Source organism: Astatotilapia calliptera, chromosome 11, assembly GCF_964374335.1.
Source record: "Astatotilapia calliptera chromosome 11, fAstCal68.1, whole genome shotgun sequence".
Taxonomy (NCBI): domain Eukaryota; kingdom Metazoa; phylum Chordata; class Actinopteri; order Cichliformes; family Cichlidae; genus Astatotilapia; species Astatotilapia calliptera.
Genome location: NC_137432.1, coordinates 30366949 through 30387161, shown reverse-complemented (window position 1 = coordinate 30387161; position 20213 = coordinate 30366949). Strand labels below are relative to the sequence as shown.

The 20213-nt window shown below is 38.2% G+C and overlaps 1 protein-coding gene across 4 annotated transcripts; it reads left to right on the top strand.

Annotated features, from left to right (window-relative positions):
• Positions 1–5921: 5921 nt before the first annotated feature.
• ccne2 (cyclin E2) lies at positions 5922–14279 on the top strand. 4 transcript variants are annotated; one of them, XM_026185941.2, is made up of 12 exons: positions 5922–5985; positions 7483–7522; positions 8144–8210; positions 8320–8373; positions 9185–9327; positions 9633–9768; positions 9856–10002; positions 10111–10206; positions 10306–10440; positions 10586–10697; positions 10838–10995; positions 12740–14279. In XM_026185941.2, exons 2-12 carry the CDS (start codon positions 7509–7511, stop codon positions 12851–12853), a joined length of 1176 nt encoding a protein of 391 aa, XP_026041726.1. In that variant the 5' UTR covers positions 5922–5985; positions 7483–7508; the 3' UTR covers positions 12854–14279. The 4 variants fall into 4 exon arrangements, with proteins under 4 accessions (XP_026041726.1, XP_026041727.1, XP_080164210.1 ...); XM_026185942.2 differs by lacking the exon at positions 5922–5985 and adding an exon at positions 6661–6769; XM_080308084.1 differs by lacking the exon at positions 5922–5985 and having other exon boundaries at positions 7392–7522.
• Positions 14280–20213: the final 5934 nt, after the last annotated feature.

Below are 20213 nucleotides of genomic sequence, written 5' to 3'. Positions count from 1 at the left end.
AATATGTTGCCAGTGAAGGGCTGTTCACACTAGAGGATGAAGTTTAGGTGGGTTTAAAGGAAAAAATCCCCTTATGTAATCTCACGTGCTTATAATCAGTGATCTGTACTAAATGCTCTGTTTGTGTCTTGAGTGACTTCCTGCATTTTAGAGGAGAACAGGGTATGTCCATAACAACTGTAGGAACAGAAGCTCTGCTTTATTACAGCTGACTTTATTATAATTACGCCTTTTTGATGGTGAAAGTTTAAAGCTTTATAACATCTTTATTACAGAAGAAAAGTGCAACATTTTGAGCCTCTTTATAAGTGCAATACAAATTCTCTTCTTTTTATAAAAAACATGGTTCCTGCTGTTATGTTTTAATACTAAACGCTTCAGCCAGACTTAAACACGTGCATTCAAAGGTTCTCCTGTGAAACTGGAGGGTGTGTTAACTGAAAACAGAGAGTTTCAGCAAAATTAGAATCATGTCTGAGTCAAACCTAACTATGTACTGTAGCTGCTTTGCCTGTTAGTCCATTTTCTGCTCTCGTACTTTCAGACGTAGATTTCTAGTTTCTGTGCTACGGTTCTCTCTGTGATTCACTTTGGTTGCAGAAGAAACTCGTTCCCTTCACCCAACCTTATGCTGTGTGTGTTTGACTGATTATTAAAAAGCTTCGAAAACACCACAAATGAAGCCAGTGAAGCAAAACACAGCTGTATTAAAGCCTTTAAAGGGTATTTTTCCTTAAGTTCCTGCTTTTTGAGCTCTGCAGCACCACCGGAGGTGAAAAACTTCCATGTTGCTCATCCTGCAGCTCCAGCTGAACCTGCCTCTGACTTTATAATTCAGTACTTTTCATGATATTTCTTTAAAGGAGAAAAAAAGAAAAGAAAAAAATGGAAAAAATACTGGGTTAAATATCACTAAACGCCTTGTTTTAACAGTAGCTTTGAGATAAATAGAAATGTTAAAAAATATGTAAAACAAAAAAAACTTCCAAAAATATTTTTTGAAAAGAAAAAACAAATTACATATCAGTATGAAGTTGGTATATATGCGTCCATGGTTTCTTGCTTAGGTGTGTTTGGTTATGATAGTGTGCAATCTGTTGCATGGTTGTAGAGTTTTGTTAGTGTCATGATGGTGGGGGAAAAAAGAAAAATGGATAATTATTATTTTCTTTCTTTTTTTCTGTTTTGTTTTTGTTCTTAAATGAATCTGCAGTCCACTTCTCAGGGTCACAACCAATCACCTTTACTCTTTAGGAAAATGCAGATTTACTTGACGGCTGATGATTCTTTGTGTGTACTCGGACTTTTCCAGCTATGTCCCTGCGTGCTTTCCCTCTGTGAAAACCTTTGTGAGAAATAATCAACTTCTTGTTTAGTGTCACAGAAACGTCTTTTGGTCCCGGGACTGTGAAATGAACTCTGACACTGTCAGTTGGCTGTTGGAAATCCATCAGGATGGAGAGAAACTGTTGGTTTTTTTCAGCTATGTTTATATATTTTGCTCAACTGTACCTAACATGGTTTTAGAAATGTACCTTATGCTATTTTAACTGTTCTCTTTTCCATGTTAACGTAGTTACATTTCGTTAAATATTTAAACCAAAAAAAAAGTAGCAGCGATCTTTAATCTCTCCGTAGTTTTATTATACTGGTGTTCTTTTTTTTAAAAATTGTTTGAGTGTTTGATAACAGCTCTCGGTTACGGTGCTCTAAAATGGTAGACTGTTTAATGGTTTAATGTGTCTGCTGTAGGGATAAGCGGAGCCCAGGCCGAGTCGCCACACTGCAAAAGTTGAGAAATAACCAACCTTATAGAGTGACTAAAACTATGGAAGACAATTTCTGCCAAAAAAAGACTATTTAAATCTATATATAGGGTAAACAGGTTTAAAGTAAAGTTCTGGAGCATGTATGTTTGTCTGATGTTAAACAGAAAATTTGACTCAGTCTGTGACTTTTTATAACTGAAAATTTGTTCCAAAATGTTTAATTTTTTTCTGTTTTAAACCCTTTTTTTTTTTTTTTTTTTTTTTTTGTCTGGCAGAAATCGGCAACCATTTTAATGTTCGTAAATAATTTAAGAACAGGTGAAGGACTCTACATATAACTTCACATTTTGCTTATTTATCAACTTAAAAAAAAAATTCATTTCCTTACACACATCAACAGAAACTTACTAAACTCTGTAAATTTGCCTAACGATGATGTTTTGGAAACCGATCCTGTTCTGAAGATACGGAGATGCAGCGTGGAACGAACACATATTATGGAGGAGAAAAGATTCAGTCATTTTTAATGGAAACTGTTGCAGTGTGGTCTTCTAATCGCCTTGTAAACCTGACTGAATGTCTCTAGTCGAGTTTCTGGGAAGGTAGCGTTGTTAACAAAGCCCTGTAAGGCATTTTTGTTATTTGCTGTAAATAATCGTAAACTGTAGTAGAGTGGATCTCTTGTGTTTTCAAGCTTTTTTTTTTTCTTGTCCTTTCTCGAATGTCTCTCTCTCTGCAGTGAGTTTTGCAATCACGAACGATGTTATTTTGTGTCATTTTATTTTTTGAAAAAGAGAAACTTAAAGACAGAAGGGATCGGAGGTTCCTCCTGCTGTCAGGAGCCTTAAACGATTAATTTGTTTTTTTGTTCTTTTGTTTTTTTTCTTAAGTATCTGTTCTCAGCTCATCTCTCCATCATTAATCTAACAGGGATTTGTAATGCTTTTTGTTCAATGCCTTGAAATTTGTGGATCACGTGCCTTCCAGGTTGAAATGTTATGATGACAATGCATCAATGAAGAACTTGAACTTGTTTTTCTTTTTGTTTAACTTTTTAAGTGGACGTAATAATAAATTAAAACACACAGACAAACATCAGAAACCAACTATGCATCATTCGAGGAAGCTCATATGCTCTCGCCACCACCATCCGCCCAGTCCTTGTACAGCTTTTATAATGACTCAACAAACCAGACAGAATGATGTAGCAAAACCTCTTTTTTTCTCCTATTGTTTTATTTGTAAGTGTGAAGAATATTTTATGGCATTTTTCCACTAAGTGTTAGACTTTTTGGGTTTTTGTTTGTTTTGTATTGTTTTGTCATTTTTTGCTTTTCTGTGTAGTTTACTGGAATAATACTGCACTTTGCCAAAAAGAAAAAAGGTGTAGGACTTTTAGGGTTACCTTTTTATTTATCAACATAACTGGTTTCCTTTGTCTTTTGGATGTATGACAGATCACTCAGACATCAGAAACAAAAAAAAGCTAATTAAAAGTGGGGTCATCTGTTTTCACACTGTAATAGTTAATACATGTGATCTCTTATTAGCCTCTAATAAATGTTTTCATACACAATTTTCTTGTCTTTGTCTTTAGCCTCAGTTTTGCTTATTAACACAACAACCAAAAGCCAGAAATAACACATAATAGTGCAGAAGATAACTTCATATTCTAGGGAGTGCAGTGGTTAGCACTATTGCCTCAGAACAAAAAGCTGCTGACAAGTGGTCTTTTTCAAACTAGTGGCATCAGACGGACAAAATGCACAAACTGATGCTTGTATCCACCTTTGAAATAATGTTACAAGTATCTGCTACATGACCATATTACCAAGAGCTTTAAGTATTTCAGTCTAAATTTTAATTCTATTGAATCTATTTAGCTTGAATCAATTATGTAGAACACGAGCAAAGAAAAAAAGAGTGCATTTTTTAAAGTAGCTCTATTTTCTGTTGTCTACATCGTAGAGAGTAACTTTAATGCCGCACCTAAAAAGGGAAATGAGTACAGTCAAAGGTTAAAGTGGATTCATCAGGTGGAGGAACCCTTAAATTGGTTGTAGTGGCTCAGTGTGGAGAAAAGACTCAAAGCTCACAATAGTTTTGATTGTGAGCTTTAGTAGATTTTCTTAGTGTACAGACTGTGATCAGCTGATCCGCTGCTCCTGCTCTGAGGTTTACTGCTTGTTACAGGGCAGCCTTTTGTGGCTGGATTTACAATGAGGCAGACCAAGACAAGTATAGTGGAACAAGGGGTATTTCTTTATCAGACAGCTCTCCTCACCAAACAGTCCACCCATCTAATGGCAACTAGCAGCCTTAAGTACTTTCAGCTGTTGCAGGCTAAACCATTATTCTATTAACAGGTGAGTTCTCAAACCCAACCTTCCACCACATTATACAATAAATCAACTCAAATAAATAAATATCTAAATACATTTTTCATTTTCATATGAATACATATTTTACACTTTATCCTTACACCAAACCCATTATTATAAAAACGCCACACTCTCTTAACCCATGGCCTCTCCCGGAACCTTTAAATGGTGTCTGGACCCCCAAGGAAACATTTGCCCAAACACCCTGAACAGGACACAAGAAAGAAAGGTGAGTAATTGTGTCTTACAGTTGCTTCTTTGCACCACCTTTATTTCTAGATTTTCACACACACTTGCATTAGTTATCCTTACTGGTAAACCTTATTTGCTCTCAATCACAACCTTTCCTTTTCACAGACAACCACCACATTTCTTGACGAGGAGCAGCTGTCCAGGACCTGGAACAAAGGCTACCAACTGATTTTAAAATACACAATAAATATTCAATGAATAATTAAACTTTGTATGCAAATGTTCTTCCTCTGCAAATCTATGCTTAAAGTACGATGCTAAATAAAGTGCTAGATAAGGTGCTCCTAAAATGCTGAAAATAACAATGAAATAACTTCTTAACGTACAAATTACAACAACAAAGAAAACAAAGAATATGTACAAAAAATACTATTCCCTTAAAAGTAAATACTGCCTGGAGAGGAAGCTGCCTTTCCGGAGGGTTGTGCTCTCAAAGTGCTTGTTGTTTTGCAACAGTTTTGTGTATTTACAGCCATTTTGTGTCTACTTATGGTTATTTAATGTCTCTCTGTTGTTCTTGTAAGACTCTTTTGAGCCCTTTGTAATGTTGTGATTTTTAGGAGTCTCTGTAGTAGTTGACTGTGTATTGGCAGCTGTTTTATGCCTCTCAGTGATCTTTTTGATCCACTTTGGTGTTTTACATATCTATATTCCCATATTATCTCTTTGTCTCTGACTTATTTGTAGTTGCTTTTTAAAAAAAATCTATTTATGAGGTTTATATTAGCATTTTTTTTACTGATGGCATTCTTAATTATTTGGCTCTTTGTTTTTGAGTATTTGTCTGGGTTTTTTGTTTTGGTTTTTTTACTCCACTTTATTGTTGTTAGGAATCTCTGTAGTGGCTTGGTGCCTTTTTTGTCAGTTTTATTTTCTCGTTACTGGTTGGTAATCTCAAGTTATTTTATTTACTTTCTTATAACTGCTGCTCTGCTATTGTTTCGTGAAGTAATTATAATTGTTGTAGTTAAAAGTTGGAAGTAGCAGCAGCTTTTCAGCACTTCTTTTTGACAGCAGATGCACGTGGTCCTCTGTTTACATTCTGCAGAAGGAGCACGCGGCTGCAGCTGCTCGCCTTCTCATTGGCTCTACGTCATGGAGCTCCCTCCCACAGGCGGGACTCGGATGCGGAAGGAGTTTCGATGCCGCGTAAAAAAGCGAAAATAACTCCACGGATTGAAATAATTACCACCAATATCTATTGCTAGTATACTCAAGGGTGTCTACGGAATCGTTAAAGTTTAACCGGAATGTACAGAAAGTGGTGTTTACTGCATAATTCATACTTCAGCTCGGTGTCCCTTAGAAATGAACGGAGGCTCCAGACAAACTGGAAGCACAGCCGGTTTACCTCCGTCCTGAGCCTGTCAATAAGATGTTTTATCGCGGTCGAAGTTATAACAACCCGATTAGAACCGTCCAGTTTAGCCGGTTTGTACAAATCTCAATTCGTATTTAAACGTTTAGCGCGTTTCTGTGAAACCGGGAACGCGCATGCGCACTGGCAGGAGGCAGGCAGATGCGGATATAAGGATTGGCGCCGGCGCCACAGCTGATGTACTCATTCATTCTTCACTAAGGAGGTAAGAGCACCGACTCGGAGACTTCAGCTATATGAATATTTATAGTTTAATATTTTATGCCTCGAAGCTGCTTAACCTTTCCTGCGGTTTTCATTTTAGGTTTCGTATTTAAGTCGTCGTTATTGGCGCAAAAAGGATTCAAATGTGGACTAAAGCGGGGACTGCTTTCTTGTGTTCTTGTTTACTTGTTTTTTAACTGCCCGGGCATTGTTTCCACCTCTGATGTAGTCTGTTCTACTTTAGTTGGCTCTTACATGTCGTGCCAGATGTGTATTTAGAGAGAATTTGGCCTTTTGGTGGAGATTCTGTTAAAATACTGAGGCGTGTAGCTTTAAAACTTTGTACAAAATTACGTCCTCACGTTGTCTTTGTCATTTGTGCACGTTTCCTTAAACCAAGCATTTATCAATGCGTTTGCATGCAAAAGCTGTAGATGCCCAGTTTAAGTACACATCGGGGTTAGCTGGTTATTGTTGACCTAGTTAGGAGTTACCGAGCTAAGTTTGCTAATTACAGTAGCTCCCCTCTGTATCTTTGGCCTGAGGTCGGTCTCACTTTCTCTTACTTTGTAGCGCTTAAAAATCCTCTTGTTGACAAATGTGCTTCATAAGGGTTTGTTTTAGGTGCCCAGGTGGCTTTAAATTATATATCGTTTATGTTAAGCGGTCTTTTTGGCTATTTTAACCCGGCAGGCTTGGAGCAGTTTCGGGGAGGTAGGGCTCAAATCCTCCCGCTTCTACGCTGCGGAAATTGGCGCGTCTTTGAGTTTCAACCCCGAATTAAAGTTAGTATTTTGTCGATTTCACTCATTCTAAATACACCAAAGATGTTTGGAGATGTATATTGTGACGCTGAAAGTGGTAAATTTGATATGAATTGCGGGATTTCTCCGCTTTTTTTGTTCAAAATCGAGGGAAAAACCAGCCCCCCTCTTTTCTGGCTGCAGATACCACACTAGCTTACAGGTCCTGCCTGGCTGCTTTGGCTCTGTATTTATCACGTTTTTAATCAGTTTTACCTTTTTACTCTGAAATGAGACACTTGGTAGTCCTTATATGCAGTCTGTCGGCATTGTTAATTCCCCGTTCTCGGTTTTTATCGAATCTCCGTGGCTCCTAAAATGGTGGCCACAAGCTAACACTGCATATGTTATTATAAGCTAACCATCACTTGTAAGCAGGTTAGAAGTAATCCTACAAAGGGATGTCTTATTATATCTGAGGTTGTTGAGCGTATTAGGATCCAGCTGTGGATCATTCACTTTTAAACGGTTTTTTTGGTTGTATATGATCCTATAGCATTAAACCAGATGCCTAGTTGCATTGGGGAGGCATTTTCTTCAGAAAGGGCCCACTTAACTCTTGGAAACTTCCACGAGAATTTGAATTATTTTTCCCAAGTGTTTTTTATTTATTTATATTTTTTCATTTTTTTTAATATCTCTGTTCACAGTGTTAATATTGAATTTAATGTAATCTCTCCTTTTCTTCTTTACAGCGGAGCCATACAATACAGTCAGCACCATGTCCAGGCGCAGGTGAGCACCTCTTGGTGATTGTTCTGAAACTGGGGGCCCGGAGGTGAAGTGGAGCCACTACCCTACAGCAAAGCTATAGGAGCTCCTCAGAGATCAAACTCCAGATGTTTATACATCAGGAGACTTTAATGACACCATTGTTCAAATTAAGCAGAGATGAGTGACTGGAGGTGAAAACTAATAGATGTTTGTACAGTTAGATTGGATCACATTGTCTGTTCACTGTTGCTTTTAGTGTTTTGATTGCTGAAAGGCATAGTCTGTTGTAAATGTGATTAGGTTTTAGAGCCTACAGTGATGTCATACATTTTTGTACTTGTCACCAGTTCACAATCACATGTAGTAAGATAAGATGGCCAGTCGCTCAAATGTAAAAGCTTTAAATCCATCAAGCTGTAATCACCCCTTTCTTTAAATGGGCGAAACTCCTAATACAGTTGCCTTGCTGATTGCTTTTGTCACTATGGCCCAGTCATTATTTCCATCAATACTGGTGTTTAAGTTGATCACCAATATTTATTTTTTTAAAAGTTGGCTCTAATTGCAGATTAATTCGATTAATATTTCATTGAGCAAGAGGCAGATTCTTATTTGACCATTCTTATTTAATTTTAATTTCAGTGATCGCATCACTCTTCAAGCCAGAGATCCAAATAGCACCGTCACGCTGAGGAAAAGAAAGACTGAGGTTTGTTTCTGTTACTAGCTGCAATCCTGTGTTTCAGTTTATCAGTGTTTGTCTCAGCTTTGTCTTGTTTTTAGCTCAAAGACACATGTTTCTGTCTTTTCTTGTTTAGTGTTCTAAGAAGAAACTACAACCCGCTGCCAAGAAACAAAGCTATGAAATACAAGTTAGTACTGCCCAAATGATATTGATGCTTAATGACTGTGTTTGTTACTGATAAGAGCTCAGCCCAGTGTGTCTCTGTTGTTACTTGTTTATCTGTCTGACTAACGTGTGTGTGTGTGTGTGTGTGTGTGTGTGTGTGTGTGTGTGTGTGTGCCCAACTTTTTTTTTTTTTTTTTTTTTTTTTATAAGGAAATTAATTTAATTTCCACCATTTACTACATAGTAAAGCTTTATAGTAAATGGTCTCTGTATTTATAGATAGAATGGGTGCCTGTAGTCGAAAATGGGCTGTGTTTGCATTGGTTCCTTTTTATTTAATTAAAATATTTTATTTAACTATTTTCTCTCATGACTTGATACATGGTCCTAAGTGACTTATTTCTAGCAGATTTGTATCTGGATAAGATCATATTATAGGAGTAGGTGAAAAGGTTTCAGTAGTAAATTTCTAGTCGTAGCCATGCACTACCTTTTATTCAACAGCAGGTGTCGCTGTTTAGCATGATATGAAACTGAACTTCACAGTGGTGGTGTAACGTAGAGTCCTGCTGTAGATGAGATGACACTTGGTATGTAGGCAGTGTCAAAAATGACAGAAATGCAGCCACCGATTCCACAGAAAATCATACATTTTGCAAATTTAACATTGTGACTAGGTGAAGTCACAATGTTGAGTAACTTTGATTTGTTCAGAGCAATGGGATGTGCCAGATTAATCCCTTTTAGTATGTTAATACATCTGCTTGACCAACAGTCAGGTCTGGGAGTTTCCGTCTCCTCTTTTAAATTCAAGTTTTATTCTTTCTTTCCAGAAGTGTTGGTCAGAGGATGGAGCGTCTCCATGCATTCTCATAGAAACTCCCCACAAAGAGCTAAAACCAGCAAACCCGTCCAACTTCAAACAATACACATTCAAGAACCTCTTCATCAAGGCTTCGCCCATTCCTCATCTCAGGTAAGTGTAGCTTTTACACCTCAATAGGGAGGTCGTAGCGCAACACTTAATACTCCACAGCGCTATTGTTGTTGGAGATGTTGCTCCACCCCACCTGGTATTTAGGGTTCAAGGCCCTCAATTACAGTCAAAGTCACTTTGCAAGTAAAAATCAAGTTTCAGATGTATCCTGTTACTTGCTTTGTCTGCAGAACTCGTTAATTCACCTCTCGGATTTTGTCCAGTCTGTAGTCAGTTGTTAGCATCACTGTTGCATGTACTTATTGACCAGCATAAATGGTTAAAACTTGCCGTTTCTCTTCCAGTTGGGCTAGTTCGGACGATGTGTGGATCAAAATGCTTAACAAGGAGCTGAAGTACGTTCATGACAAGAGCTACCTGGAGCGGCATCCTAAACTGCAGCCCAAGATGAGGGCAATTCTCCTGGACTGGCTGCTTGAGGTGAGCGTGAAAATCTTTAATGTGCAGAAATTCGACTGTTCTGGTTTTGGACAAAGACTCAGCCTTTATGTCCGATTGCCTCGGCAGGTGAGTGAGGTGTACAGCCTTCACAGACAGACAGCGTACCTTGCCCAGGACTACTTTGACCGCTTCATGCTCACTCAGGAGAATATCAACAAAGACTACCTGCAACTCATCGGCATCACGGCGCTCTTCATAGCCTCCAAGATAGAGGTGAGTGTCTTAATTCTTATAGAGTCAGATATTTCTGATAGTCAAACCTCTGTTTGTGCTGATGACGTTTAATCTCAATAACCAACTTTGCCCCTTCTTTCTCATCAGGAAATCTACCCTCCTAAAACCTACGAGTTTGCCTATGTCACAGACGGTGCCTGCGACCAGTGGGACATCCAGCGCACAGAGCTTCACATATTAAAGGTACGCAAACTCATCTACTTCACTTTCTAATCTAATCTTGTAATATTGAGTGGTAGCAATCAAAGTTTCTGTGTTGACCTCCGTGTTGCTGTCCCATAGGCGTTAGACTGGAACCTTTGTCCTGAGACCCCCATCTCCTGGTTGAAGCTATACACTCAGGTTGAAGCCCAGAAAAATGGAGTGAACTTCCTGGAGCCGCAGTTCTCCCAGGAAACCTACATCCAGATCACACAGGTACTTTCAACGGCTGCTACATTTATTTAAATCCTCTTTTTCTGTTTATCCTTGTTTATTCATCTGTTTGAATTTAAAAAAAAAAAAAATGATGCAAACACTTTCTGATTCAGTATTATACTGATCTTTGACCTGCATGTTGCAGCTGTTGGACTTGTGTATGATGGACATCACCGCGCTCGACTATAACTACAGCGTTCTTGCCGCAGCTGCCTTCTGCCACTTTTCCACCTTTGACGTTGTTCATAAAGTCTCAGGTGAGTTTCCCCATTCACATAATCAGATTTAATTTCTTTTTTTTTTTTTTTTTTTTTTTTTTTTTTTTTTGCTCTATTTGTTGGTGGGATTCTTTGTTTTATAACTTCACTCACAATCGTTAACTTGTTTTTTGTCTCAGGTCTCACATGGGATAGTGTGTCTCAGTGTTATCAGTGGATGACTCCCTTCATGGAAACACTGCGATCTGAACCCAAACCTCAGCTCAAGAACTTCCCAAAAGTCAGAGCAGATGACAGACACAATATCCAGACACACGTGGCCTATCTGAACCTACTGGTAAGAAAAAGTAGACAGAAAACTAAGAATCTGAAATGCAAGATTAGTATCACTGTAAAGTAATACACAATTTTGAATGTTTTTAAAAGGGTTAGAAAGTGTAGTTAAATATCTATATAGACGCCTCCTTGCAAGAGCTTAGAGCAATGCATGCCTATATATAAGTCTATATAATTGAAAGAGTTGTTAATTCTTTGGCTTAAATTTCACATATTTGTACAGAACCGGTGGAGGACTCGAGCCCAAAAAGGGAAAGAAAGAATATAACTGAGGCCACTTAAATTGTTTTACCACAGTGTAACACTTATTGTTATTGTCGCTGGAAAAGTAAGGCACCAATATCAGGCTTTTACCTGGTAAAAATGGTACTCGGGTTTTTAAAAACTTGCCTGATCATTCAGGGTCTACTTGGTATAAACTGGCAAATTTGATCATTAGGGAAACTGCTTAATCCGGCTACATGTGTTCATCCATCAATGACATGAAAGCTTTGAAATTTGATTTTATGACTGACTGGACAGTAGGGCTTAATTAATCGGACAGTAGGGCTTAATTAATCGGACAGTAGGGCTTAATTAATCGGACAGTAGGGCTTAATTAATTAATTAATCGTTAGAAAATCACGATCTCAATTCATACTTATGTGCGATCTCATTTCCAAATGACAACTATGTTTAAAAAAAAAAAAGACTATTGTACCGCATTTTGATCCGGGACATAATCTGCATGAAAACAAGCGCTCACTCTTCCTACTCAGCAAATGAGTATACCACGTGATACAGAAGCCAGCTGGCTGCTAAAATTGACAGGGGGAAAAAACAACGGAGAGCACGGAGAGATGAGGAGAAAGTGACAGGAGAAAATCCGTCCCAGTCAACCACCCAACCATCAATAACGGGAACCTTATACAGCGCTTCCCCATACCTGTCGAACTCCTGCAGGCACAAAGAAATTACGGAGGCTATCACTTATCGCCTGGCTAAAGATATGGCTCCCATCAACACTGTGCAAAACGAGGGATTTAGGAAAACGATCGCCCTAGACAAACGCTACACAGTGCCGTCCCGCAACTATTTTTCTATTGTCGCACTACCTGCTCTATACACGCAGTATCGAGCAACGGTGGAGACGGAATTGCAAGCAGTACAACGTTTTGCGGCAACGACAAAATGTGAGACATTTATTGTTTTTATGTTCGGTCTCAACTGTTACAAAGTTGATGTGCAATAAATATTTATCTTGGAAAAGAAAATCATGAGAGAATCGTGATCTCAATTTTTAAGCAAAAAAAAAAAATCATGATTCTCATTTTATGCAAAATTGTGCAGCCCTACTGGACAGATTTGTCCTTTTTTTTTTTTTTTTTTGGTTAACCTCCTAAGACCCGAACTCTTCCACGGCATGCATTTTAAATTTCTCTTTGATATTTGGTCACATTGGGGCACGATCAATGTAAAAACAAAGAATTACCAGATTTTTATTTTATTTTATTTTTTAAACCTGATTTTTGTTTATAAGAAAAATAAGAGCCACATCTGAGGATATTCGTTTAAAATTTTGATAGAACAGTAGCAGTATAATGTCCTCGTAAGTGGATATCGGGCCCTTGAAGAGCAAAAATTGAGTATTTTGGTCTAAATAACCCAAAATGTGATGTCCACATATGTGGACGCCAGGTCCTAGGAGCTTAAAGTATATGATAAAGTGATTTTAATTACTAACATGGAACTGTTTCTTCCTGCAGAGAATGGCTCAGGAGTGTATGATCTCTGAGAGTAACGCCGGTCAGCTATCGCCTGTTGCCGCGGGACCAATTCTGACACCACCCAGCAGCACAGAGAAGCCACCCAATCCCTGACCAGGACAAAACCAGAGAGACGTGCTACCTCTCCTTAGTCCGATAGGAGCCACTTGCTGAATGATGCACAATTTTGGGCAAACTGACCTCATGTAGCTTGTGTGTGTGAGTGTGTTGTTGGGTCTGTTTGTGTGTTGTGTGGTTTTTTTTTTTTGTTTTAAACACTAAGATCAGACTTTTAGTAGCCATGGTGATGAATTGACAATGTTCAGCTGTAAAATATTGGGATTTGTCCCTGTTGACAATCCTGCCAACAGTATTGTGGTTAAAGGTGACGAAGGCTAAGATCAGCGTGTTCACGTTTCCATTCAGGTCTGACTCCTTTGATATGGTCAGAGAATGCAGCTCACAGGCTACCTAACTTTGAGTTTTTTTTTTTTTGTTTTTAATATATTTAATACATATACAATTAGCAAATGTTGGTCTGAATCAGCAGCAGCTACTTCAAAACTGATTTTAGCTTGACCAAGCCCACAGATGTGCAGCAGCTGTCGTGGCTTTTCTTTTTCCTTAGACTGGTTTTGGTCTGAAAAAGAGCCAATCATTTCATATCTGGGAGTTTCACTGGTGCTATTCTAAGTGATGCCTGCTTTTGAATGGTGCTTCAGGCCATCTTCTCAGGAAGATGGACAGACTCATTTCCTGTGGTGTGTGTATTATTTTTATTTTGTTAAATCTTAATTACATTGAAAGGAACCTTTGCTCTGAAGAGCTGGATTTTGAAATTTAGTGTGATTAATGTCCCCATTTCATTTTGAATCTCAATGTGCAGACCTGCTGTAAATTGGCAAGGTGGCAAACTGCTTGATAATGAACTACACAATGAGTTTCATAGCTTCGTGGGTCAAAGGAACAATCTCCTGATTTGCTCACACCTAAGTGTTTTCATGCTCGTGACCTGTTGGTGGCTTCCCCCCCCTCCCCATATTATATAAACTGTTGCAGCCTTGTTGCAGACTCTTGTTACATTCCTGTGAAACTTGATGATTGTGCAAATTTTTATTTTTTTTTTTAATTTTAAGTGCTTGTATTTATTGAGCCTTAATATGTAATAGAAAAAAATGTTAATATGTAAATTCTTTCAGTGATTGAGCTCAGTTTGATCACAGCCAAAGGCAAAAGCTATTTATGATTTTTGCTGACGCCTGTTGAATTACAGTTCTTTATAATATGTTGTACACTAGCCTGTCATTAGTGCCTTTTTATGAAAATATTAACTGTATTGATACATACTTTAGGCTGAAGCAAGCCCAAAGGCGTAGATCGAGTAAACCTGTGACTGGAAATCTCTGCAGTGAACCTTCCACCATGTAAACTGTACATAGAAGTCAAAACGATGAATGTTTAAAACATAAAGCAACTCTGAAATTTTTTTTTTTCTCCCTTTTTTATTGGAATGTTTTAAATAAAAGAGAGATGTGACGAAGCGAGTCTGTTTAGTTTACCGATGAAAGTTACCAAGACTTTGTTGGGAGGGCATTATTTATTTTTGCATGTACTGTGTTCATTTACATGCAACCTCACGCTAAAAACATTACTGCTAATAGGCCAGAGGGAGGTTCGGTTAGGTGCTATGCTTTCTACATTGTGTCTGGGTTTCATATTTATGTTTTAGATCATCTTGAATAATAACTCAGAAGGAAAAATATACATTGTGCATAACCTTATGTTCATTGTGGCTTCTATTCTACACAGGGTTGTTGCTTTGAGAAACAAAACCCATCCATGTGACTAATATATTTTAAATTTGGCATACCATATTGGAATATCTTCATTAAAATTGTGATAACCCTGGAAAAAGTAGAACAAAAAAATAACAATGTGGGTTTAAAATATTCAATTTCACAAATACTCTATCCATTGATGTTCCTTTATAATGAATATATATGCATGCACACTGGAAAGCTGTCTATATATTTACATGTTCAGAAGGCTGTTGTAGTCAGCTACAACTAAACTAAAAGTAAGTTTGAAATGATATTCCAGTTTACTGAAATACTATTAAAATGATCATATACTTAAGACAAAAATGAAATAAATTTATACAGGGAAGATATGAAAAGTATTTGGGAGCATTTTAATTTATCAGAGTCACTAACTCATTTGGTTGCAAAGCCATTATAGGTTAGTGCCTTAGTTTGCAGTCTTAAGTGGTCTTGAGTCATTACAGTGTGAGATTTTTTTCCTCTTTCAGTCCTAAAGGGGTGAGAACACTATATTCATATGCAGCAGCTTGTGTTATTAGAGGCCAGCTGGGCTGTTTGTGGGCTTTTAGCTTTTAACCATCTTTACAACATCTTTGTTAAGAATGATTGTGATTCAGGGGTGAAAGCTAAAAAAAAAAGCTGTGAAACACTTCTAAGGTTTCACAAACCTAACAGGGAATGTGAGGCTCTGACTGGGACATCCAACACCTTTCATGGGTGGTACAAACAACAGAGAATCATCTGCTCAGTACTGTTATATCCTTATGGTAAAATACCTTTAGGACCAATTACTCATGCAGCTTTTGTTTTTGTCTTTTCCATCTACTGAAATGCTACAGTGAGCCATCTTTGCCTCAAATAAGCATTTCTTTGAATGAAGTATAATTCTAATGTAAAGTGCAATAAAACTGCTCTGTTAGTTTTCACACTTAAGTGATGCAGGAGCGTTTGTGGTAGGCAGCGGGTGTCAGTTCAGCGTGATGTTTGTTCACAAAGCAACCTGAGAGAAAATAAAGTCTTACTTCATAGCACTCAAGTGCTAATAAGAGAGAGACAAAGAGAAGTGTTGAGTATCTATACTTAAGGATTTCATGAGTCATAAAATAAACCTGAAAACATATTGACAAGCCTCACACATATAACCTGTGACTTCCTGAGTGATTACTCATAAATAGAGCTAAAACAATTAAGTCAAAGGAAATCAACTTTTAATTACTTTAGTTAAACAGCTTTATCAAACACTTACATTAGCATGTGCATATTGTCATCTTTTTCTCCTCGTCATCTGCTTCCTGCATTACTACTACATCTCCACCCTCATTTTTACCTCATCCTATTCCACCTCACCGTAGGCCTCATCTCCTGCATCAAAGTCAGAGCTCTAACACAAGATGTGCATAAATGGCTAAACAGCAGCAACAGCTGGTTATAAGCTAACATCCCAGCTAATGTAAGGCTCAAGTGTCAGATAAACAATTTGATTACATTCTCACATCATATAGTAATTTATTCATACGATGTCCAACAATATTAGATCCACATCTAAGAAAGTTTCACTAACAGCGGTAAAAACAGCATTTTTACCAACAGAAAAGCTCAGGATATCCTCAAAATCTTCCTCATTATAGCTTTTATCAGACAGAAGTGAACTTCACTGGCTCATCGACTCCTATCGGACTCCTTTCTCAAAGTTTTACAGCCTCCTCCAGAGCAAATACACATGTACACACACTGGCAGCTGAGGTAAACGGCAGACTGATAACCTACACTCACCACTCACTGCATGTGAACAGTGGCCAGAATTTGAGGTGGTCATCAAAATATATGTTTAACTGACACAAATACATTTTATAATCCTGATTTATTGCTAATTGTTATTGTTAAAATACAGTATATGCAAAAATGATTTTTATATACAAAAAGTAGAAATGCTGTTGTGGGTGTAGTCTAAATTTAATGTTTTTGATCTCTCGACTGACTAAAATGTTTGTCCTACAGTAGTTAGGTTCATAAACTTGAATTGAAAGGGGTACTAAATTCACTAACATTGAGCAGTGAGATTTTACACGCTGTAACTTTAACTAACCTAAAGCCTGCAGTGTGGGCCTTTTACACATACACTGACATCTGTTACATTCATGTCCTTCCTGATTGTTTTCGGATGATAGCAGCCCAGGTAAACCCGTTATAGATGGCTTACCAGAGCCAATAAGGTGAACAACTAGTGCGGAGAAAGCCATAGCATCTTGTGGAGCCTTTGGTGGATTAACCTAATTTGGAAACGTTACCCGTCTTTAATCGATCCTAAAGACGTCAGAACTACAGCCATGGTTTTAGTTGCCTAAACATGTTCTTACAGTTGACCCCTAGGATTTTTTTCCCAACCCTTGCTCTCCCACTTGAATGTTGAAAGTAGGTAAAGTTGTGCCAAAACCCCTGTGATGTTTAAATGTTTAAGCTAAACTGGACATCATGTTAAACCTAAACTAATCTAACCTAACAACCTCATTGTCTTCATCCTAGAATCTAGTGATCCTGGTGTTAGGAATACACACGAACCCCTGTGCTGATGTGTGTGTTAGACATAGACTATAGTGGCAGACAGGGGCCCCTCATGTGTGTGCACCTCCCCTAGAGTGAGTGCATTGTGTGGGCCTGGGAAAGCGTGGTTTTAACCTCCTCACACACAAACTGACCCCAACACACACACAGTGCTCAGCTTAACTTAAACATGAGAGAAAATGATGAATTCTATTGCCACCATCACCCAAAAAGAAGGAAATTCACAGATACTGAGGTAAAACAAACTTAAACTCAACTGAAAGACAGAACGATCCTAAAGATTTGCTTCAGCGGCAAGAGTCGAAGGCTGACAAAGGAGGAAAGAAATGAGAGAAAAACACAAATGCATGGTCAGTTTTGTTGTTTTTCTAAAATTAAGGAAATTATTGATTAAGACCAAACATATAAATGTATTCATACCTGGATAAGTTATAAAGATAGGCGTCTGACATGATGGGTTAGAGGTGTTTCTCTATAAAGGAAAGTACTTGTAGATTAGCCAAAAATAAGCTTGTGTTTCCCAAATCATAAACTGAAGTTTATGATTTTGTAACTTTATGTCGACTTAAATTGTTGGATGAGGAGGAAGCAGACTGAGAACCTCTTGTTATAGAGGTCCAAGGCAATGCATGCTTCTGCACCACACAGTGTGTGTGAGACAGCTCTTATAGATACCTAACATAGATACTTACTCTCTAACCCTGACATTTGTTATTTTTCTCAATCTTGCAATTATTTCTCAATTTGTTGAAAGTGATCAGTTAAAAGATCCCGTTAAAAGATAATTCATTCTTAAGATATAATAAATCCAAATGTATGGTTGCACGAGGAAACAATGAGCACCTCCAGACAAAACATGAGGTCTCAAGATGTCTAAAATATCTTCACTCTCATTGGTCCACAGAGCAGCAGCTGCATCAGAGCACGATAACCTCTTTCCATTGTTTGTAACAATGCATATGCTTCATGTCACTCAATATCGGCTCTATATGTGTGTCAGATGGGGGCATTAGAGGGAGGGGGAAGGGTCTGAGGCTTTTTCCCCCCTAAAAATTATGACAGTTTTGAAAGATTTTTAAATACATGCATTTAAAACACAAAAATAAAGAATCGTGAAGTCTCATCTCAGCAGGAAGACCAGTGGTTTGGTTATTGTAAAGGAACCAAAGCCGAGTGCTGTTACATCATGGAGTGAACAAAAATTCAAGCTTAGCTGAGAGAATTCCCTCTGAAAACTGACAAACTGATAAAAAAAACCCTCTGAAAATGGAAAAACTACAGATCTGATGTGGTGATGCAAATTGGGGCGATCGTGGCTCAAGAGTTGGCAGTTCGTCTTATAATCGGAAGGTTGCCGGTTCGAGCTCCAGCTCTGACAGTCTCGGTCGGTGCAAGTTTCCTTGGGCAAGACACTTCACCTGTTGCCTACTGGTGGTGGTCAGAGGGCCCAGTGGCAGCCTCACCTCTGTCAGTGCGCCCCATGGTGGCTGTGGCTATAATGTAGCTTGCCATCACCAGTGTGTGGATGATTGAATGTAGTGTAAAGCGCTTTGGAGTCCATAGGGACTAAGTAAAGGTCTATACAAATACAGGCCATTTACCATTAAAGAAAGCTGGATTTTGCAGGATCATTTGTGGTGGAAAGGTTTTCCACCTAAACGATTAGTTTAATTGTTGTGCTGATTTCATTTCAGTTTTGCTCCGTTTGCCATGCTTTTAAAGTACTTCTCATTATACAGTCAAACATGTTATTAGGTACATGTAACTAGTACTGGGTTGGAGCCATTTTTGCCTAAATTCTTCAATGCAAAGATTCAATGGGGTCCTGGAAACATTCCTCAGAGGTTTTGGTCTATACTGACATGATAGCATCAAAGAGTTGCTGGAGATTTATCAGCTGCGTGTCCACAATACAAGTCTCCCATTCCAACACATCCCTGAGGTCCATCCATTTTCTTCCACTTATCCAATTAAGGATTACGGGGAGTGGGGTGGGTGAAGTCTATCCTAGCTAGAATGCAACAAGAGGCAGGGTACACCCTGGACAGGTCACCAATCTGAAACAGGTCTAACATACTGTAGACAGACAGACAGCCATTAACACTCACATCACATCACCAGTTAACCTAACCCCACTAACTGAATGTCTTTGAAGGAAGCTGGAGTCCCCAGAGATAACCCACGCAAACACGGGAGAACATGCAAGCTCCACACAGAAAGGCCCCGGCCAGATGGCGGTAACTCTGGAGGCCATTTGAGTACAGTGAATTTATTGTCATGTTCAAGAAACCAGCTTGATGATCTGAGCTTTGTGACATGGAAGTTGCCATCAGAACATAGCTACATGTGGTCGCCTTGATCGTGGCTACTTGCTTAAATGCATTGAGTTGCTGCCATGTGATTAACTGATTAGCCGTTTGTGTTAACGGGCAGTTGAGCAGGTGTACCTAACAGAGCGAGTAGTGATGCTGTAAAATGACACAAATGCATCTTTATTCCCTGTGATTACACACATTCTCGAACAAAACCAAAATGTTTTAGTGTTCGGGCTCTCCTATCCCTGCTCTTTGCTAACAGTCTATATATAATAAATAAATGTCAATTACGGTGCTTTTGTGAATATTTAAAAACCAAAAAAACGAAAATCGAACAAAAAAAACCTTGAGGTCTACTTAAACTCTTGTCTACTTTTATGCTTTCAAGGCTTCTTGCTCTTGGTAAAAGCAAGGGAAAACTGAAAAGAGCAACTTTTTAAAATGAGCATTTTAGAAATATTTTAATTTGTTTTCAAAAGATAAATCAATAAAATAAAAAAAATAAAAACAAGATGATCACACAAAAAAAGCCCTATGCAGTGTTACCTATTACCACGTGGTGGCAGCATTGCGCCATATGTGTAAATGGAAACTTACTGTGATCTCTCTTTCTATGTGTACAGTTAGGTTTTTGAGCTTTATACATTGAAAACGTAAAACACGATCTCCCACTATGTGTGTACAAAGGTCTGGTCAGCTCTTACAGGAAAACACATCGAGTCCCACTCTAAGTAATGAATGCTATGATTCATAAAACAAATCTTTGAATCGTTGTGA